The following is a 23,486-nucleotide window of genomic DNA, read 5'->3' on the forward strand; positions in this document are numbered from 1 at the left end:
CAAGGGCGTGAGGTGCTCTCTCGCTTGATGACCTTGTTCGGGAGCCTCATATCAACGTATATACTCACCGAGTCAGGTTGCTTCGGCTTCTGTGTAATCACTATAGGAGACACCCACGAGGTTGGTCCGTCCACCTTCTCGATGATGTCCAGCGCCACCAGATTATCCAGTTCTTTGTCCACCAGGTCCCGCAGATGGAATGGGACTCTGCAGTGCTTGAGCGCAATATGATGTATGGACTCATCGATATGTATCCTCACAGGTGCGCCGGCCAAGCGGCCTATCCCCTCAAAGAGCTGGCTGTACTTTGTGAGAAGTCCCTGTATGTCCTCCACATACACTGCAAATGCAATGCTTACGATGCCCAATGCTTCTCCCGCTGCAAAGCTCAGGAGAGTGTTGCTGCTGACACTAGTCACATAGAACCAATCTTTGATGGATGTCCCTCCAGTTTCGACTTTTGCCACAGATGCTACGGCCAATGGAATGGGCTGCTCACTGCCAAACGTGAATATCAGTGCCCTCAGCTTCTGCAACGTGGGCAGCACCACCATGGCATCATAGTGCACCCTTGCCATTATGTTCACTGATGCCCCCGTGTCCTCCAGCACAGATACTGTCAACTCATTGACCTGTACAAGACACTGTGGCTGCATCCTGGTGGTGACGGACAGCGCACTGACGCTGGATATGAAGAAGATGTTCTCCTCCTCATCCTCTTCCTCCTCTTCGTGACTCAGACCATCTTCCCCTTGAACTACCTGGGAGACGTTGGGCGGGCACTGTTGTGAAAAGAAGCCTGCCCTTACCGACCCTCTCTGCACCACGACTGGTAACGGTGCCCTGCACATCTGGGTATAGTGATCTAATGTACCATAGCGTCCACGCGCCTTTCCCTGCGCACAGCCTTCCGCCAGGTGCAGAAGATCATAACCACACTTGAGGCATGACTCCAGAGACCTGCCTTCTCTGTCACGCTGGCCACCACTTGGTCATCGGCACCTCTCCCTCCTTGACCTTGGCCCATGGCACACACATCCTAAAAATAATAACAATAATTTGCCATTTATATAGCGCTACGAACCCTCAGGTATCTGAGCGCTGTTTATTATTACCCACGGTGTGTGGTGCTCATTTATCGACCTCGGAAGGATGAAGGGCTGAGTTTGGCCCTGCCGGGATTCAAACCTGCGTTGGCAGGTACTGCACGGATGTCAAAGTGAGTGCTCTACTCGCTGTGCCACTTGACCAGCTTGATCCTTCATCTTCCCTGGCTGAATGGCCGCATCCATTTTCAATGCTCTTACTTCGGACACATCATGGCACCGGCCTAGCTCCAGTATGCAGGGTAGTGTGAGTCCCGGTTCCCGCAGAACCTCCCTTCTCAGCTTGCCAGACGAACAGCCCTGACTTGTCTGTGGGTTTTCCCAGGCACACGACATCGGCATCCGGTGCAGAAGACCATAGAACGTGTGGAACAAGTTACTTACCTGTAACTGTTGTTCTCCAGCATGGGTCTGGCATGGATTCACATGCTCATGAATATTCCCCGTCGTCAGGCTGGGAATCCTCGGTAAAGAAAAAAAACCCAGTATCAGTTTCGTTTCTGATCTGTCTTTCGTAGTAATAACCAATCACTGGTCTCTGCGTCATACTGACCACAGCCAATGAGTGCCCTCTACCTAAGCACCGCCTCTGGCAGCCATCTTCAGATTTGGAAGCACGTGAAGTGGCAGTATGACCAAGTGAAGAGCCGCAGAGGGGTAGGCGGGAGGGTTCGCATGTGAATCCATGCCAGACCCATGCTGGAGAACAACAGTTACAGGTAAGTAACTTGTTCCTTCTCCAGCATGGGGTCTGGCATGGATTCACATGCTCATGAATAAAGAATACATAGCAGTACACACATGCACAACCACGGGAGGTGGCAAAGGCTCAACATTAAGCATTACATCAAACTCAACATCAAGCAATCTTACCTCCTCACCAGGCTCACCTCAGGCGAACAGGTTGCGCAGCACTGCTTGGCCGACCCTGGACTCCTCCCTGGAATCCCGATCGACGCAGTAGAATTTCGTGAAGGTGTGCGTCGACCTCCACATAGCAGCCCTGCATATGTCCAGCAGGGGCACACCAGAAAGGAACGCCGTGGTAGCTACGATCGCTCTGGTGGAATGGGCTCTCGGACGGCCAGGCAGCGGTCGGTTTGCCAACCGATGACAGTACATGATACAGCCGGAGAGCCATCTGGAAATGGAAGCCTTCGAGAGAGCCTTCCCCTGATTGACAGGTCCAAAGTTCACAAAAGGTTGTGACGTCTTCCGAAAACACTTTGTGCGGTCCACGTAGAACTTCAGCGCTCTAGCCACATCCAGCGAGTGCAAAGTCCTCTCAGCCGGCGACGAAGGCGACGGGAAGAACACAGGCAACACCAAGGGTTCGTTGAGATGGAAGTCCGACAGAACCTTGGGCATGAAGGAGGGGTGCGTCCTGAGCACTACCCTCGTGTCATGAAAAGTCAAGTACGGGGCCTTGCAGGAAAGGGCCTGGATCTCTCCCACCCGTCGTGCGGAGGTGATGGCCACAAGAAACGCTGTTTTCCATGACAGAAACTTCAACGGGGCCGAGTGCAGAGGCTCGAACGGAGGTCCCATGAGCTTGGTCAGCACCACGTTGAGCTCCCACGCCGGGGCCGGCGCCTTCACCGGCGGGAACGATCTGAACAGTCCCTTCATGAACTCTTTCACCAGACGATGAGACCACAAGGACGTCCGCCCCGTGGTTCTGGTGTATCGGGAGATCGCAGCAAGATGAATCTTGATGGACGCGTGTGCCAGTCCAGCTTTGGCCAGCGTCAGCAGGTACGGCAGTACCTGGGGAGCCGTAATCCGTAGAGGGTTAATCTTCTGTGCGTGGCACCAGACAGAGAACCTCTTCCATTTGTGTCCGTAGCATTTAAGAGTCGAGGACACCCTGGCCTTTGCAAGAACCTCTCTGCAGTCGGCCGGTATGTCGTATCCTCCAAACTCTAGCGCTGCAGGAGCCAGGCCTGCAAGTTCAGTGATTTCGGGTCGTGGTGGAGGATGGCGCCTCCTTCCCTGGAGAGTAGATCCGTGTCCACCGGCAGCTTGATTGGCGGGGACGCTGACAAGTCCAGAAGGTCCGGGAACCATATCTGCCTCGGCCACGCAGGTGCGACGAGGATCATCCTGCACCGTGACCTCTTGAGCTGGTTGACGAGCCGGATTAGCAGTGGCAAAGGAGGGAACGCGTAGAGGAACAGGCCCTCCCAGGGGAACGAGAAGGCATCGCCCATGCTCCTCGCCTGGGGAAACCTGCTGGCGAACCTCCGGCACTTGGAGTTCGTCGCCGTCACAAACAGGTCGATCTGGGGTGTGCCCCACCGTCGGAAGAGGCGATCCACTAGATCCTGCCGTAGTTCCCACTCGTGGCACGAGCGCAGCTCCCTGCTGAGTGAGTCGGCGATGGTGTTTTTTATCCCTGCCAGATGAAACGGCACCAGAAACATCCTTTGGGCGACGGCCCAATGCCACAGGTCCTGCGCCTCCTTGGACAGCGCTGGAGACCTGGTTCCGCCCTGTTTCCTGATGTAAAACATGGTGGTGGTGTTGTCATTGAAGATCCTCACCACCTTGCCCTTGAGGGACGGAAAGGAAGGACCTGAGGGCCCAGAACACTGCACGGAGCTCCAGGACGTTGATATGGAGGAACTTCTCCGTCGGGAGCCAAAGGCCTCTCGCGTGCAGATTTTCGGTGTGCGCTCCCCACCCTTCCAGGGAGGCATCCGTTGTCACTGTCTCCTGGTGGTCTGGGGTCTGGAAGTCCATGCCCGCCGTCAGATGCACGCGGTTGCCCCACCACCGGACCGCTCGGCGGAAACTCTCGTCGAGTGTGATCCTCTCCTCGAAGCCGCCCGTCGTTTGGATCCAGCGCGCGTCCAGGAACTTCTGCAACGGGCGCATCCGGAGCCTGCACATGGGAATGAGGTAGATGCAAGAAGACATCATTCCGAGGAGGGACTTGATGGACCTCACCTTGGCCCCGTCGGAAACCAACATCCGCTGTACCTTGCCCAGGATGGACCTGGTCCTTTCCTCCGACGGGGAGGCCAGAAGGGACACTGTGTCGAGCTTCGCTCCCAGAAACAGTGCGTTTTGCGCGGGTACCAGGTGGGACTTGGCGTAGTTCACGGAGAATCCCAGGTCCGTGAGAAGTTGGACGGTCCTTGCCGTGTGCTCCACGGCGAGCTCCCTCGTCTTGGCTCGGATGAGCCAGTCGTCCAGGTAGGGGTAGATGTGGATCCCCTCGCGGCGCAGCTGCGCCGCCACCGGTGCAAGGCACTTGGTGAATACCCTGGGTGCCGACCGTAGTCCGAAGGGGAGGGCTTTGAACTGGTAGTGACGCCCTTGGACCACAAACCTGAGGAATTTTCGGTGCCCCTTTAGGTTGGGAATATGGAAGTAGGCATCCTCCAAATCCAACGACGACAGGAAGTCTCCTTCCTCCAGCTGCCCCAGGACGTGCTGGATGGTGACCATCCGGAACTTCTGCGCCTTGATGAACTTGTTCAGACGTCGCAGGTCTAGGATGGGGCGCCATCCTCCCGTCTTCTTCTTCACGAGGAAGTATCTCGAGTAAACTCCGGAGCCCCGAAGCCTCTTTGAGACGAGTTCGATGACGCCCTTCCTGAGCATCGCCTTTACCTCCAGGAGAAGCTGAGGGACGTGAAGCTCTTTCCTGGCCACGGGGGGGACGCGCGGGCACCTTCTTTGAAACTCGAGCGCGTGGCCCCGGGCTAAGGCGTCCAGCACCCAACGGTCGGTGGAGATGGACTCCCACACGCTGACGAAGCTCGACAGCCGGCCTCCCACCGGGGTGCTTCGGTGGGGGCCCGACCCCACGGCCGGTTCAATCCTGTTTCGACGAGGCTTTGCCGCCTTGACCTCCTTGGCGACGACGGCGGGGTCCGCCAGACTTGCCTCGTCCTCTGTAGGCCTCCTGAGACGACGAGCGGGCCGCTTGACGGTAGGTGGAGAAACCGCTGCCGGAACCTTTGGAGGCGCCCTTGCCTCCGCTGCTCCGAAAGGGCGTCTGTCGTTGCTGCAGAACCCCAAGGGCCCGGGCCGTCTCAGTGTCCGCTTTAATGGCCTGGAGGGAATCGTCCACTGTTTTCCCAAACAGGTTGTTCCCATCGAACGGCATGTCCAGGACTCTGGTCTGTACGTCTTGACGGAAGTCCGTAGCCTTGAGCCATCCACGCCGCCTAAGGCACACGCCGTTGCCCAACTGGCGAAACCCAGTGTTGGCGATGTCCGTCGCAATAGTGATGGCGTGGTCCGACGCCACCTCGCCTTCCTGTAGGATCTCCAGGGGAAGTCGATGTGGAGGCCGCACCCCCCCCCGCTTTCTTCCTGGCCGCCGCGGAGACGACGGAGTCCGGGGTAGGCTGCGCCTGGAGGCACAGGGTGGCCGCGTCCGGGACCCGGTACTTCTTCTCGTACCGGTCTCTTCTAGCTGGCGTCGTGGAAGGGTTCTTGAGGAGGGCGAGGCCCTCATCCCAAATGTCGTCCAGTAGAGGCACCGCGAGGACCGTCTTCCTCTTGGCCTCGCGCCGTTGATAAAGGAATCCTTCCTTTTTCTTCTCCTCAGGGCAGAGTTGGAAAAGCTCGGATGCCCTGGCGATCATGGAGTGGAACGATCCAATCTCGTCGGGCGGAGAAGCCCTGGTGGGAGGTGACGACGGTAGATCCTCGTCGTATACCTCGTCGTCCGTACCCGTCGCTGCCGTGTCAGTCCCCGTATCATCCCCTCGGGTGGACGGGGAGGAGGGCTGGACGGGGCGCGACGGCTGAAAAGGAGGTGGAGGGTGAATTCTTCTTTTCTTGGGTGGGGGAGCACCAGAAGGTCCCGGTTCAGGATCCCCCGACGGGAGAGGTTCCTCCGTCGGCAACGGTAGTCTCGTCCTTATCTCTGAACATAAGGACTGTATAGCCGACAAAAGGGCCGCCGAGTTGTCTTGCGGCACTGGCAGAGGGGAAACCGACGGGCGATCAGGGGCCCCGTCGGCACCCTCGACGATGTCGTCGTCACCTGCGTCGGGATCCATCCCGACGGGCCGGTCTTCTTCCACGCCAAGGCCGTGGCTTAAGACCTCAATCAGCTCTTCCTCTGAGGTTGAGGCCGAATCTACGACGACGCCCTGCCCCCCCTTTTTCTTCCCCGCCGGGGGTTTCACGGGGGTCCTATCGATGGGCACAAAAGAGGACTCCCTCCGAGGTGGCAGGGAGACTCTGAGCCCCGAGGTCGCCACCACTGGTGTAGCCTCCACAGGCTGAGCCAGGGCCGCCGCGACAGTATCGATGGAGGGCTTGGCCGGATGGATTAAGGCCTTCACCACCTTAGGTGCGCTCACCGCCTTATCCTTGAGGGGGGGGACACTGCCTCGCTCCCCCTCCGATGGGGCCTTCGAGCTCGACCGGGGCCTCTCCAGGAGCTTCGCCGGGTGCTCGCCCTTCCTCTTACCCGACCCAGAGCGTTGGCTCGTGGCTGAAGGTGCCGGGGAGGGTGCGCCCTGCCTGGCGCCCATAGAGCCCGACCGTTCGGCGCTCCCGGTGCCAGCGGACTCGCGGTGCTTGGCCTTGTGTTGGACCCCCGTCGCCGGGGCGTCCTCAAAGGTCTTAGAAGACCGCTCGGATTTCTTCCTCTTCTTCTCGCCTGACGGGCTCTTCCCTTCCAGCCAGTTGGCGAGACGTTGATGGCGGTCCTTCATGGTCCACTCCGACATGTTGCCGCAAAACGCACAGTCCTTCTCCACGTGCATCTTGTCCTCATGTAAGCAGTAGAGACAAAAGGAGTGTTCGTCCTCCTTAAAGACGTTCTGCAGCTGGCATCCAGGGCAGATCCTGAACAGCTTTCCGGGCATCGAGCTTCCCTTCTCCTGGGCCATGTCCGGGCCTGAGAAACTTCTGGAGTCCTCCAAAAGCGTAGCTCGACGAAATCTTCACCCTTGAGGGGCGCAGACGAATCCGACACGGGTCCCCGTTGATCGGATGGAGAGTCGGTGGAGCTTGAGGCTCTTTTGACCGAAAAAACGTGAAAAAATAGCACTAACGCTCGAGAGCAATAGCACGAGGATCCCAACACATGAACGTGCGGTAAAAATCTGAAGATGGCTGCCAGAGGCGGTGCTTAGGTAGAGGGCAGTCATTGGCTGTGGTCAGTATGACGCAGAGACCAGTGATTGGTTATTACTACGAAAGACAGATCAGAAACGAAACTGATACTGTTTTTTTTTTCTTTACCGAGGATTCCCAGCCTGACGACGGGGAATATTCATGAGCATGTGAATCCATGCCAGACCCCATGCTGGAGAACCAGGGACTCATCTTTCTGTCTGGCGCTACACATAACAAACCACTCATAGGGCCTCATTACGAGGTATGCCGGTAGTCATGCCGCTATTGGCGGCATGGCTGCCGGCAAAACCGCATCCGTGTCCGTGTCCTCGGAATGAGGACTTACCGGACCATTCCAAGTTCGGATGGCCCGGTAATTCCTCACTCGAGGACACGGACACGGTTCATCCCCATTCCCATTCAGCCCCCATAGGGCTGAATGGGAATGGGAGAGGGAGTAAACAACGGGCCATTACGAGATGGCCCGTTGTTTGCTCCCTCTTCCCCTCGCGGGACCCGGTATGCTCGCCTGGTTTTCCCAGGCGTGCTTAACGTGTCCCGCGAGGGGACCTCGTAATGTGGCGGAACGGGTTGAACGGCGTCGCAGCCTTTTACGGCGCCGTTTAACCCGTTCCGCCAGGGTTGTAATAAGACCTATAGTCTGTGTTGGCCAATGGCATGAAGTTTATGATGCATTCAGTGGCTGTAATGATTGAAAGATTTTGTGCACTGCTGGTCCTGCCGAGTATAGAAGTGTGGCCACTTTGCTATCCTCATCTGTCTCACCCATGGCCCGGAGGTACATGTCCAACCGGTCTATCCAGAGCCTCCACCTCGGTCCAAGGTTCGACGGGGCTCCAGAAATACCAAACTCAGGAATCGGTGTAAGTGTCCCTTGCTGTCTTGGCACACGCACACCCACTGGAGCCTCTGGTCCTGCTGGTGCCTGGGTTCCTGCACCATCTTCCTAGTCATCCATGGTGGTGAGCGCACGAGCACCCCACGTGGAATCTGGGGCTGCAACTCATGATGGCCCTCCTCCAGGCAGAATACACTGAAAAATTGAGCATGCACCTATTAGCCAACACTCCACCCTCAGGCTTGCTGTAGTGATTTTCCCTCCACTGGTGTCCAAACAGCCAGAAATGTCTTCTCCAGTGCACAGGCCACAGTTTCCAAAATTTGAGCGTGCAAATTTTAGCCAACACTCCACCCTCGGGCTTGGTGTAGTGATTGCCCCTCCACTAGTGTCCAAACAGCCAGGAATATGGAATAACCTCCCCAGCGCACAGGCCAATGTTCCCAAAAATTGAGCTGGATGGCACAAAGGGAAGGAATAAAAAAAAAAACCCTAGGCCCCACCCCTCTCCTCACCACAATCCTGAAGAGAAAAGTGTCCAAAAACATTTCAATTTCCAGCAACAGAACGTTGCCCCCTGTGTGAGGGGGGTCAGAAAATTCACTTGGGAGGTGCACAAGCAGCCACAACGGGAGCCGCCACCCTCACCTCCACGTGCAGAAAAAATGGCAGCCGTCTGCTTAGAACTCGCCGACTCCGTGGCATGAAAATCCAGAGAAAATGCCCCCAAGAAATCTTACTGCCTCAGCCACGCGAGTTTGCATGTCGGATCAACCATGTGACCTTGTCGCCACTGTTGACAGTTGCCTGTGTGTCCCTCTGGCTCCTTGAGCCCCCCATCCTACAGAACAGACTCGACACAGTGTTCTATGGCCGACGGAGTTGCGTCACTCTGCTTCCTGTGTGTCCTTAAAGGGGCAGGTACCACAGCCAATAGCAGGGTGTCTACAAAGTGATATGCAAGTGCTGAGACAAGAGCTGCAGTGTTATGTGTAGTGCTGAGCCAACATCTATTCCAGCAATTCACTGTTTCAGTGTGACACATGAAACACACAAGAACTACGATTTCTGCAATCTCCCTCCATGATTGAGCTATGATTCCAAATCCCTGTGAACCAATGAAATCACCTGAATCTCAATAGTTGGTTCCTGTGAGATGGGGCTGGCGGAGGGTGGAGCACAGATCACGTGTTGTAGAACAGTAACCAACCTGAAGAAAACCCCTAACATGCTCTTGCAAGATCTGAGGATTCGCTAGGGTGTTTGGGACTTTAAGATTAACATTGTTCACCTGATTTCGCTTTTGAATTTGCCTGGCTAAATAAGTGCGAAATAGGACTGATGAGCAAGAGAGTGCAAGACAGAAACAGAAATCTGAAGTTTGCAGGGCATCTGTTTGATTGTTTTAATTTTAACATATAGCATTGTCAGCTAAGCTTTTACATATGTGGACATTCAATTGTGTTCTTATAATTTCAATTAAAATGTAGCTAAAAAAAGAACAAGTTCCAGATGGTCTGACTTTTCATCAAAGTACTAAGGAAGCGTGGGGTTATGCAGCAGAGAGTAAAGCGTCCCTGCTCGGCCCATTCATGAGGTTCATATGGCTGGGTTGGCTGAGGAGCAGGTGGTGGACACACCTGGTGATAGTCGAAAGGTAGTTTCCAGCGGTGGTGAGTGCAGAGGTCGGAGCAATGCATAAACAGTAGCCCCTGGAAAGGATGCAGCAAAGCAGAGACACCAGTGATTTTAGGCACAGCTGGCAAGTGGGTGAGAGGTCATTCTGATCCCTCTTGAGGTGGTGACCCTTTAAGATGCTAAAATGGCAGCATTCATTGTAGGATTTCAATCAGGTGGGAGAAGTCTTGAGGTTGTTATTTATTGAGCATGGTGGCTATGATTAACAGCAAAGTGGTGCAACATAACAGGTGCACCCAAGGGGATTTCTTGGCACCATAGACAGAAAACAGAGGTTTTTTTGTCACCAAATGTATTGGCACTTATTTTATCAACCTTGGAAAGATGAAGAGCTAGGTGAACCTGCCAGGGTTTCCCAGCTTGTGACAGTGAGGTCATACACTTGTAGTGTATTTATTTATTTAATTGCTTTTCTAATAACGCACCTAATACCATACCTGAGTTTGGTTTCTAAGGCCAGATCCGAGATTCAAACCTCTGTTGCTATGCGTGGTCTTGCTTCCAAGACCAGCGCGTTGACCCTGTGCTATCCTCCGTTCAAGCATATGCATTTGTCTGATGAACCACATCACTGGCTAATGACTCAGTTCACCCCATCTCCAAAACAGACAAAAGGGGAGCAGGGTGGCTGGCCACTCACATGCACCGACTGCTACCAATACAAGAGAACAGCGTAATTCCCTGGTTCTGACAGTTCCATGATTGCTGGGATGCCAATCACATGAAGGCAAATGTATGGACAGAACGGTCAAGCCACCGTGTGCCCAGCATGCAGGATGACCACTGGGCAAAGAGAGACTGGTATTGCATCATCCAAAGAATGGCCAATCAGAAACATCCCACCTAGTATCCACCCCAGGCTGGGACTTGAGACACACCGGAATCATTCAGACAAACCAGCACAGACAGACATGCACATCTGAGGGTCAGACCGCTTGACTACAGCATCACTGGACGCAAAGACAGATCAGAGCACAACATGTATAAAATGCCTTAAGGCGGGTTTGCTAGCTTATGCCAACAACATTATTATACTAGATCGGACTCCGATTGGTCTCCATAGGTCTTCATAGGAAACTGCAGGCAGTTGAGTCCTATGCCAAAGCAAATAGCCTAGTAATTAATCCGATTAAATCTTGTGTTATGTGCTTTAATCCCCAGAAAAAGGGCAAGAACATCAATCGCTGCAGTTGATAATATAATTTATCTGGGATACTTCTTTGTGACCAAAAGGCACTTACAACTCTTGAAGTCAAAATGATGGGATTAAATCGAGTCTTTGTTGGTTCAAATGCATTTGAGTTACAATAATTTGTTTTTTCACTGTGCCCTCTACTTGAATTGTATAAGGCAAAAGTGACGCCAGCAGTTTTATATGGTTTGGAGTTATTTCCGCCTCAGTTGAAAACATTTCTGCACACATGGGAAGGTAGAATATTAAAATGACCCTCTTCCACCCCTATTGAAGCAATTTGGTGTGAATTGGGTTTAAATTCTTGGAGGATGGTCAATAAGTGGAATAAGCTGTGTCTATTTTTTTTTCAAATTCGATTTTATTGGTTTTATGCAAGAAAAACAGATGACATACCGTTGGTATTAGTATCAAGTTACGACCATTTAACTAAACTAGAACCATTCTTTTCTCCAGAGATGCTATACCAGCAAAAAAGATTTTGTAAACTCCCCTTCCCTCCCACCACCCCCTAGACAGGTTATCAGTACATTTAAAACACAGTATCGAGCATGCATGTTCACGTCGTGTGGGGCCACCATTCAGGCATGTTTCTCTCAACGTTTTTAGCAGGGTATTTCTCGGACTCCTGGGTCAGCATGATGTGGTTTTACTTTAGAATGTTACTGGTCCGGTCCACAATCATGATCATATTCAAGCCGGGTTCCTTTCAGGATTAGGAGTGTACATATCTGCGAAATCATTGAACAATACCTCATGTTGTGCCAATCTTTCATGGAGGGCAGCTGTGATTCTTTCCATCGTACATATATTTGTGGCCACCCCAATCCACTCTTTTTTGGAGGGGGAATGTTGTGCCTTCCAACTGCTGTGTCTATTTTTTAACGTTGTCGGGCACAGGTGTTTGACCTGTATGCGAAATTGGGAGAAATGTGAACATTCGGACATGATTTTATGAGATTTTTTAACTGAGGCGGATATATCCGCAGACTTCCCTTGCGTGAAAATAAGTTTTAAAATTGAGAATCTGGGCCAGGAATGTAAATCTTAATCACTTGTGAACATTGTCACTTTTTAAAGGTTACGGTTAAATCAGTGAAACTCTCTTCGAGTGGGCGGTCCCCACAGCAATATGTTATCAAAGCTCCAACTCGGGCTTTTAGAGATATTTTATTAAGATTTCGGCGGAATTGCCTCCATACTTTAGAGGTTTTAGGGCCTCGTTTGTGTTTGGACCAAGATAAGAGAACCTGTAGATTGTGTAAACTTGAAATGCATCTATAATCATTACAGCACCCAGTCTTACATTGTGAAGCCGTATTACCTCGGTGTTTGTTTCACTACTGCTGTATTTTCGGACTCTTTATAGAAACGTCAAATAAGACATTATGGAGTGCACTAGTTGCATTTTTATCTGAGATATTTGATCTCTTGGGGGACTTAACTGCATTGGTTACCTGGCTACCATCTGATCTCGGGCCCTGCCGCCCGCCCCTACCAGTTGAACACTTGCACAGCCTCCCTGGCAACCCTGCACTCAGGGACTGTTTTCTGTATCCCTACAGCCGCTACTAGCACTTGACACATGATGTCTGCACTTACCCTTGCACTTGCCACCTTCTGGCCGCACGTTATTATTATTTATTTATTATTTATTTTTGTCTTTATTTATGTTTACTGCTATCCTATGTACGGCACTGCGCCCTCCCCTTGCACTTTTCCCCTCCCACACTCCCCTGCACTTGCGCAATCTCAATGTCACCTGGCCTATTAGGATCGCTGTCTCTGTCTTCCCTCTGTTTCCCCTCCCTTGCCTCGTCGTGCCTTGAAACACTTGTGTATAGGCACGTTATAAATTCCATATCATATCATACCATATATCATATCATATCATTAACTAAAGCACTTCTGAGTATTGGAGAATAATTTGTCCTCCCTGTGCATGAATAATAATATTTTATTCTGTGTGAGTTTTATTTTAAATAATGTGTGTTCATTTTAATGCTTAGTTTTAAATTAAGTCTGTTTAAGTTATGTATGTATTTGTGAAAGGTTTTCATGTAAAACCATATAACAATATAATAAAAGTCCAGATGTATGTTTGTCCGATGCAGTAGCTTTGCCTGTTAATACCGCTTGAGGGAGCTGTTGCCTTAAGATATGCAGTGGTCCTACTGTGTTAATGAAAACCTGCACTTTGGCCCTTGTACACAGGGTCTTAGACTAGTAACACAATAAATAAAGAAAATGAAAATGTACAAAATGAGGACGAAACACACATGGCCCATTCTGGTCAGCCTCACCAACAAATGAAGAACACCTGCAAACAACTCCTAGAACATCCTAGAGCACCCACCCACCTTTTCTCCCCATCTGCCATAATACACCAACATCCCCCTATAATCATTATAATGTGAAACTCAGAAGAGTGAGGACGTTATCCCAACAAATAGCAGCAGACAGTGCCTCCGCTTTCAGCCTGATAGCAGACAGATTCAGTGTTACCTGATCAATAATAACTGGACAAGTCAAGGGTACAAAGCTCCAAGCCACTGCTCCCTTTCTCAAGTAATTGACGCACATCCCAATCCATGATCACTATGCACTACACACAAGGTCCACCACACGCCAGCAGGTTTATGCCTGCTGGTACCACCCCAGTCTCAAAGTTCATTGCACGGCTGGCTATATCTTTAGCTCTGTCACATGCCCCCTCCCCCTCAACACCAGCAGCTCTTCTGATGTCCCAGTGCTGCCCTTAATATATCTTGAATTTTCCACTCTGGATACAAATATTCCCAATTGTCACTGCCACAAACCACACAAAATCATACCCTCACTCAGGACTCGAGTACGTCCGGTCTGCACTCATCAACATGACTGGTTTCACATCTGCCTCCCTAACAGCTCTCTCCCCTATTTTCCTACACAACCACATACAAGGGGCCCTTCAAAATTACAACGGTACCCTATAAAATGCCACTTTACATTACACTACTTTCCATACTGGATGGTGGCTCGATAGGACACTGGTACCCATAGTATATGTTTCTGGGATCCCTTCCTTCACTTTTTAGCCCAACCATTAGAACATAACCTGAAGCCTCATTAAGATACAACCAAGCATATGTTTAACAGATGACTATATCACACAGGGAAACATGCCTCAGTCTAATACTTCAATCTCTCCATCAATTGCATTCTGGGAGTTGTAGTGATAGGTCAATTCAATTGAGTAACAAGAGTAATTTAAAACTAAAGTAAAAGCAAAGCCCAGGATTGGAATGGGGTGTCCCTGGTGACATGGAGTCGTCTGGTACCCTCGTCCAAGGTGGAGTAGGAAACCGTCCAGTTCAGCTTAATTTACCTGACTCTTGCACGTCTACTGCACATCTGCCCTAAAAAATGTGGATATCAAAGTTATAAATCCTGTCATGACATAGCTTTTGCAGAATGTCCTTGTTCACACCCATTGCAAAATGTTCCAGTGCGGGAGCAGCAGATTGCTCTTCTTTCCCACGGCTTCCTTCATGTGGCTGGACCTAGGATGCCTCTAAGTGCAACTGCCCGTGTGCATCATAGTCCCGAATCCCGTAGGCTTCTCCTAGGACATGTTTCCTCATCTGAGCTATTACAGTAAATGGGTGTCTATGCTTGGAACAGAAGAACTGCCCCCAAAAGAACTCACACAAGGAAGGAAGTCTGAAGTTCCCAATGCATTGGGTCAGTAAACACTGTGTGAAAATTAGACAGGCAAATGAGTACAATATGAATTATTAGTAAACCAATCCTCAGTTGAATTAATGTGCAAATACCAAATTAACAGTGGAGTACGCAAGCCACACAACTCCCAATGAATAAACAAAATGTCAAACCCACACTGGGAAAGGGTTGGAGATTCTGCTTCGAGGCGGCAGGGCTCTCATGCGTATTTGACTAGAGATTTCAATACTGGTTACTTGCTAGTGTCCCTCCTCAGATACTGTAGATGCCCAATAGCTTCTGGGAAGAACCAACTGTTGAGGATATCACAGGAAGCAGAATTCTGGTCCCACTCTTTCCTCTAAGGCGACCTCATATGCAACTGTGACTAACCTCTCGTGTATCCAAGAAGCCACCTGTGTTCATCGGGGCTTCGCATTTTTTCCAACACAACACTATTTAATCTAAGTGAACCCTCTTCATCAGGCACTAATTCTTGTTGGTTTGGTTGACTCATAGCCTTAGGCCATCAAGTCACAATTACATTTCATTGAGGTTTAATAAAGGTTATCAAGCAGGCGTTTATCAAATTCACCACATTAAGATCCGTGGAATCCAGGATGACGAGAACAATACTGTCTAAAATCAAGTGTTGATTTTTGGTCCCAAGCACAAAATAGACACATTTCTGCCCGATTACTCCACTTTAAACAAAGACTACACAATAATTGCCACAGAACAGAATATGAAAACATTGGGTGTCTTTCAAGAAAACTATGTCTATGGAGGATGAGGTCAATAAAGTGGTTAGGACCACTCAATGTCACTACTCTTCAGAAGGAAATCACCCTAACTTGCAGAGGGCCGCATAACAACCATAGCTCACACGTTACAGGAGGAGATGGTCTATTGCTATGGTTTACATGAAACATGTTAGCTGCTGGCAAAGGTTTCACACCAGTCAGGCCCTCCACAAATTTCAATGGATTCCAGTTCCTGACAGAATCTTTTTCAGTCATCTCAATAGTACACAAAAAATCAAATACTAAAAATATAAATCTCACAAGCTGTGATTATCTCACGAAAATATCCTCAAAGTTCTCCATTTATGTCAGCATCACATCACTATCTTTGCACTAGAACTAATGCAGGTGCAATCCCAAGCATGCCCTCAGAAAGTATATGCCCCCAGAAAGTATATCAGGGGTGCCCGGAAGGTGAGTGACGCAGAACCATCACGAGCAGGGCAGGAGCAGGCATCACCCTTGGGGGTGCTTCAGATGAGGTGTGGCTGGAAAGCAGGACTGCCGCGTGAGCTCAGCAGGAACCTGTGGAATGGTGGGGAGAGAAGACAAAGAACTGAACAGTAGCTGTGGCTAATCTGGAACCCCATAACAATGTTACACTGCCCCCACCACCATCACGATGGGCTGTCCAGTAGGCGACACCACCGGACTGTGTAGAGGATACGGAAGTCTTGAAAATCACAAAGCACAGCAGCCAGAGAGGAGCTATCAGAGGGTAGGTGTAGCAGCACAGAGGGTCAGAGGATGGGAGTTGCAGAACAAAGTCTGGGAGAACAGGATACACAGAATGGATTAATATAGTGCAGAGCGGATTGGCTTAACTTTGGACCATGTAAAACAAACAACGTTGCAACGCAAAGGGACCATTCAGGGGACAAGCTATACAGGGGGCCCAATAGTGTAGCTATTGTGAATCAGGATGGTGATCTGGCATAATGGATGCATCTGTCTTGGCTCTGCTGTGGACTCAGATAAAGTAAATGCTTGTGGTAATCTAAAGCACTTTACATAAGATAGATTTACATACATTATTATTATTACCCAATTGAAATTGGTACTCATTTATCAACCTCGGAAGGATGAAAGGCTGAGTTGGCGGTGCTGGATAGTTGGACCTGCTACTTGCAGATCAAACACAGATCACAGCAACAAGTGTTTAACCCGCTGAGCCATCTTACCGGCTTACAGGAGTGCGTAATTAGGTAAGTAACTACACATTGGAGGGATCTGGTTGTTTTTTTTTTATCTGGACAAACTGGTCTTTATTTCGCAGGAATTACCTGAACCAATGCAAGACTGTGTTTTCAAAGCCCATGCAAGAGACCTGAAAAATGAGCAGTGATTTCCAATAGACTGTGCGACATATGGCGAAGAGATCTGTCAGGGCCAGGGGACATAGGTCCCCTGTGTTGAGGCTGTTAAGAGCTTGTGTCGATGACTTGATTGTGGCGTTCGCAGTGCTGCACCTGGGACGGAGGTCGGATTGGATTTCGTACAGGTAGATGCTTTCTGCAGTCCTTTGGTGTAGCTGGAGGGAGGCAGTTTTCTTGAGGACTTCACCATGTGGTAAACTTGTGGGAGTGGACTGGGTGCTTCCCGTGTGATGGCTCACACTATGGACGCGTGGAGGATGTTGCCATTGTAGGCAACGGCTTTGAGGATTGTGAGGGTGTTGGTCAGTCTCTGAATCTCTAAAGGATTCTTGCTACCCTTTCTAAACCTCCCTCTCTCACCACAGTTTGATGCTCTGCACCCAGGTTTGCATTAAATGAATACTAAATACAATGCAAACTTCTTGTCTCCTTGTAGATGCTATAATGTACTCTGTGCAAACGTCTTGAATGAAAAATGGATAGCTGTGAAACTCATGGAAATAGTCGAATTTCATAATATAGAAAAGCTATCAATTTCATTATAAGTGCAACACAATAGAAAAATACCAATTGAAAGGTGCGTGGAATCGAACATGAATCGAGCATGAGCATAGGTGTAAACGCAAGGCGTATTGCCAAGGAATCCTTTGGTTTTATAGCTGCATGAAAATCTCATGCAGGCGTAAAACCGAGTCCTCCCGCAACGGGCGGAAGGCAAAGCGGAGCTGCAAACTCGGCTCGGCTGCCCCCCTAGGCCCCGGGAAGGCTCCAAAAGGAGATGGAGTGCAAAATGAAAGCGTAAACATGACTGTATGCATTGATTTAGACTCCACTCAAACAAAAATGACCTCCAAAAAGGTTTGTCTGCTGAGTGTTTAGATAAATGCTGACCTGGAGTTACCCACACCCGCACCTACCCTCAGCCCTCATTCTGGGATCATCGGGCCACGTCTGTCGAAATTCAACATTTCTTTTCATCCTCCTATCCCTCCGATAAGAAAGCTTGCTGAGTATGCCCTCAGGAAATATGTTTCCAGTACACTCAAAACTGAGGTGACTCCACCATAATAATGAATAGGCAATGAATATTACTGAAAACATATCCCTCTCCATTCTACATGTATTACCCACACCCTGGCGGATGCAGTGGGAACCCAATGGTACATTTCTTTCCGCAGTTTTCAATGTGTCCATCCAATGTATAACAGATCCGAAAGCCTGTCCAGAGGGAACAGAAATCAGATCTCCGCGGAGAGGCTGGATTTCTGTGGATTGTTCTCCCTTTTCCTACGACACGACAAGCCCTCGCAATGACGGCCCTCAATGTTTGTACCGCTGGCCACCAGGGCTCACCTGCCCGCCCTTCATGGGGATGATTAGGATTCAGAAAGTGCAGCTGGGAAAGGCATAGGAAGCCAACCATTGGTCTGCTCGGGGTTCCCTTGATTTCACCACTGTATGCAGTGAACGACTAGGTTCCGGTGGAGAGAGTCTGGCCCACAGTAGCGGCCGGGCACTTTCTACGGCTTTCTCCAGAATGAGGCCGTCAGACGCCGAAGTGAAAATCAAAAATCTACAGACCCATCATGGGAAGAGCCTCCCTACCTATTCCTCAGACGTCTAAATGGGTGTTGCTAGGTCTAGACAACATCTGGGGTTAGGCTTATGTCGAGACTGTCGGGACTCGGGGCTAGCTAGCCTTTTGGTTGTAGACCCTGCATTTCGATCCAATGCTACAACCGAAAAACCCGGGGCTATAGCCCCTTCAGCCCCCTCCCTAGCAACGCCTCTGCTTCAGATCAACACTTTCTTAAAAATGCAATGTACAGTTTCTTGACAAAATACAAAAAATGAGGAGCGTGTAAAAAGCGAGGGAAGAAATCATGCAGGAAAAGTATGAACACACTTTCTACCATTAAGGTGCCTAAAGTGGGGAAACAAGGCCTGTTAGCCGTGTGGCATACATCAAGACCTTACCATTACTCTTCTAGTCAAACACTCTGAATATGTAAACATCTGCTAATTGTGCGTTGTGAGGTTAAAATCAGGTCACCCATTGGCTAGCTTTGGAACATTGTTAATACTTCGAAACGAACATCTAAGTCTGCATGCGTTAAATCTGGGCACAGCACTGCGCTTTAAAAAGGATCGAAAGGTATGTGGCATGGGCAGTGTAATAAGAGGGACCAGTGATGCATGGCCAACATGTGGCATATTCAAAATCGGTAGCAAATGATTACCAAACCTAGCCACCAGACACTGCGCTCATCCAAAATGCGCTCAACACTCGTGTATGCATGCTATGTCAAGCTAGGATCATACAAGCTAAAGCAACATTGCAACATTGTACAGGGCAGCCTGCACGGGACATCAGTCGTTGACTGTACGCTGCAGGCTGGAAAACTCTTAGGGTGTTCTCTATGGACTGCACCAGGCTGGCCAAGCTCTAATCATCGAATCAAAGTTGGCCGGCATCTGCACTTCCTCCCAATATATGCCCCCCCCCCCCAACAGAAATGGTCTGGCGCAATGAACCTACCTGTACCCTTATCTGTCGGCACCGTTTATATGCTCACTATGTTGTCCAAAAAATGCGTTTGGAATAAAGCACACCGGGGTTCACAGCTTCGGCTATCTTTATGGGAGGGGAAGACATAACATTCCAGATCCAAAATATGGAAGTCGTTCCATTATTTTGGAAATATTCCTTAAAATGTTGGGAGTAAATGAGTGACATGACCACAACACGAGGGGCTTGAATAGCTAGATGAGGAGCGAGTTGTAACCCAACTGCCTTCCATTTATCACACGTGACGTCAGACCTACTGAGCAGTCAGATGAACGCTGAGAGTGCAGCCCAGGCAAGGCACGGTGAGGTGAGCAAAGGACCAGGGGAGAAGTTCAATGGAAACCACGATCAGCACCAGGTGACTAACAATACTCCGGAGTACACAGCGAGAAGTGCTGCATTGAACACACAGCAATATAAGGGCCTTTCCCACTTCCTGGCACTACATTTCAAAGTTCTTTGCCTTTTGGACCTTGAAACCTTCTAAATTGGCACTGACATTTTCATTTGAACGGGTTCTGGTACTCATAGAATTCATTATAAATGCTGTGCGTGCTTGCTGTTCTTTAACCTCTCCTTACATCAGCCATGTCTTGTCTTCTTTTCTTTGACAATGTCTCTGAATCTGCAGGTGATAGTGAAAAGCAACATTAAGAAATGTTGACTTGGGCCCTAGAGCCCAATGTACATGGGCTGTGATGGACCCAACACAGGTGATCTTTTTATGAAATGTATTCATGTGCACCAATCATCACAGTGCACTGATTGTTTTACTACCTGTCCCTACATTCTTCAAAATGCGATCCCAGGCCCTGTAAAGCTTGATGTGGCAGCCATTTTACATGCCCCACTGGAGGAGAAGTTCTACACAAGCCTTCCAAGTTTCAATTTTACCAGCCTGTTTCCCGTAGAAAGAAAATCAAAACACTACAACAGAAAGAAGTACCTGAGAGTTTCATGAGGAGCTCCGATGCTGCCTTGCTTGCCATGTCCTGTCTCAGCAGATTCGTCTGGACCTCCTTCGGCTGGTGTTTCACCTCAGGCATGCTCGAAGAGGACGGCTCGGACCGCTGGGGGAATGCGTAGCTGGACGGGAGCACGGCCGGGGTTGCGTCCTCTTCATCCTGAGGCTCTTCTTTAACTTTGAAGGTGAGCGTGAAGGGCTCCTTCTGATTTGCAGCTGTGGAGAAAGTGAAAAAGTTGGAAGTGAAGGACAACGCTAACACACAGTCACTCATAATATGGACCCATAAGACAGCCAAATTGAAAGCCCCGTGCTCGTTCACACCCAAGAAGGCACGCTCCTGGTCACCATAACTCCAGGTGCATGAGGCAGTTAGAAATAAGTGCAAGAAGATCAACAAAACGTGTTGGTTCTCCCAGGCATGTTAATCGCCTACCAATAGTTGTGGGTCTGAGGAGACCACTGCAGTGACATGACCCACTTTCTGTGGAAGCGGAGGTAGCGCATGCGATATCCGACAGCTAAAGTGCCCACTCCTGCCAGAATCTCTCAAAACTCATGTTTAACATCACCGTGCACTGCTATTCACTAGGGCCTTAAAATCATTCGCACTACACTTCAATGCGGACAGAGTGTTGAAAGGTGAACATGTTGCTGTCTTCTAAGGTCAACTACAAGGATCCCTGATGGCGTATGTTATGAGTAAATGAAAGGGTTGTGTTGTCGCACAAAAAGCTAAACATGTTTCATAAAACCCCTCATAGTCACATTTTAGCAGAAACATTTCGCTTCTAGTTAGTCATGGGACTTGGTTCCATTGATTCGCCTTCAGTGGCTCCTGTTGCATTTCTTGTAATCTACATTGGAGATCCTTTCTACTGTGTTGTGTTTCTTTAAGGAGGCGAGCGAAAGGGAAAGCGAGAAATAGTGTATGGAAGGGTGTAAGCATTTACTTTTTCTGACTTGATACCGACTGGAATTAGCAAGAACCGAAGAACTTGAGTGTTTGGATCGTCACAGGTCACACTGAGTTTGGGTGAGTTAAAATCTTCGACGAAAGTGCTCCTACATGCTCCTTTAAAGGAAAACATTTGAGCCCCTTTCTTTGGGCCTGATCACGAGTTAGGCGATATCCCGGCTGGGATACCGCCCACCTTTATTAGCGTTAGCACCAACACGTCCGGCGGTATTACCGCCGGATCATGGGTTGGGCACTAACTGTAAGTTACCATTCCCCATTGGGCCCATTAGACCTAATGGTGAATTTTTAGTGCAATTGCCGTGCGGTAATACCACTGAATCTAATTGCGCCAAAAATGTTCTTTTTCTCAGTGTGTTTACCCCCAGCTTTGAGCTAGGGGTAAACACGACAGACTCGTGATAGGGCCAGCCCTTAAATGCGGCGGTAACATCGTTACCGCCGCATTTAAGGGCTAATGCCCAATTCGTGATCAGGCCCTTTGTCTGTGATATGAGTGCACTAGTCCCTAACCTGGGGTGCACCAATAAGGACGTTGGAAAAGAACGGATGGAACCAGCAGGTAGATCTGTTAAAAACGTTGGACTCTCCTGATGAACATAAGCTAGCAGTGTCAACTCTTGACAGGAACAAACAGGGCTCCAAATATGCCCCAATTTCTTGAAAATACAGAGTCAGAATTAAAAAACACATCATGGAGGAAGCATAACAAACCGGGACGTGGGGGCGGATGTGAGGTCTTGGTACAGAAGCAGGACGAAATCCAGCTCAAATGTGGGTTTTGTTTCTTTTGGATTTAGACCCGGTGAGAAGCTTGGAGGCCCTGGGAAACCCTCACTGGGCAATTACGAGTTCTCAAAACCTCAGGTCTCCTCCCACTCCCCATGCTTTATCAAGAGAAAAGTGCAGTGTGAGTCAGATTCAAGAATTCCATCCCCCAACTGCCCCAACCCAGGTCCCACCCCTCATCATCATTATGCAAACACATGCCCACCTGCCGTACAATTAACCCCTTCATCCATTCACTCTTTCACACAACCATCTCAGTGGCCCATATACCGGACAGCTTCACTGAGCCCTTAAATCTAGATATACAAGCACCCTGAGTCCATCCTCTCTACTTTGAGACTGTATTTCAGTCTCTCATTTCTCTTACTTTCCCTTTGACAAATTATTTGAATTATTCTACATTTTTATTCACTCCAGCAGCTAACACTTCTAACCCCTTCACATATATATCGCCTCAAAACACCTGTCACAACCTTGGATCACTCCCACCATCACCAAATATCCAGAAAATGTAGAAGAGTGTAAATCTGGATTGACTCACTGACTACACACTCTCCCTATGAAGCCTCATTCCAGTACTCAGGCTTGCTAAGTCCTAATGCTTTGACCGAATCCATAGTTGTTGCCGGCGTCTTAACTTCTTTGTAAATAATACAATCAATACAGGCTTGCCTGTTGAGCCGCCACATTCTCCTACCTAGCAACCTACATGACCACTCTTCCATTTCTCCAGCTCAGCCTTCTGTCACTCTTTCCAAAACTGTGTGTCGTTGGTTCTCGCTTAACCAACCCTTTCTGTGCCATCCAATGACTTTGCTTCCCTAATCGTCAGCCCTCCCTAACGTGATGCTAGATTTCTCTACACTTCACTCGTTCTCTTCCTCCAGGCTGCCATGCTTCCGGACAATTCTCAGGTACATTTGCACGGTGGCTTACGCACAAAGAGGAAACTCGGAAAGATCTCACACGCATCCTGTCTTACCACTATGTTGATGCGAGAGAAAGGTCATCTGTGGGTTTCTCATTAACTCGAACATCTGACAGCCATTTTCTAAGTTTTCTACTACTTCTAGTAGGTGCATTGTTTTTTTTTACCATTCTTTTTTTAATTATTTGTGACATAAAAAACAAAACAAAACCAACATAGGTACGTTTGAGCATGATACAACCATCACCATAGGGTGGCACAAATGCAGGAACACAGCCAAACAGAAGAAGCCAGTGGGTTATATTGCACCAACTTAAAGGTCCGGGAATGAAACAAAGCAACCGATCATACTCCCCGAGCCCTCCCCATCCATCTGCCCCATATCTTCAAAAATGTTTGGGGCCAGCCCCTTGCCCTGTACACTCGCCTCT

General features: G+C 49.5%; 1 protein-coding gene across 4 annotated transcripts in view; it reads right to left on the reverse strand.

Moving 5' to 3' along the window:
* ZNF827 (zinc finger protein 827) overlaps window positions 1-23,486 on the reverse strand; it is an 883,430-nt gene that overhangs the window by 282,332 nt on the left and 577,612 nt on the right. For all 4 annotated transcript variants that reach the window (XM_069631232.1, XM_069631231.1, XM_069631233.1 and 1 more), the window contains exon 5: window positions 20,342-20,575. In XM_069631232.1, the coding sequence (XP_069487333.1) occupies window positions 20,342-20,575 (234 nt within the window). The remainder of the gene's footprint in view (window positions 1-20,341; window positions 20,576-23,486) is intronic.

This window comes from Ambystoma mexicanum, chromosome 6q (genome assembly GCF_040938575.1).
Source record: "Ambystoma mexicanum isolate Mex_15411 chromosome 6q, UKY_AmexF1_1, whole genome shotgun sequence".
Taxonomy (NCBI): Eukaryota; Metazoa; Chordata; class Amphibia; order Caudata; family Ambystomatidae; genus Ambystoma; species Ambystoma mexicanum.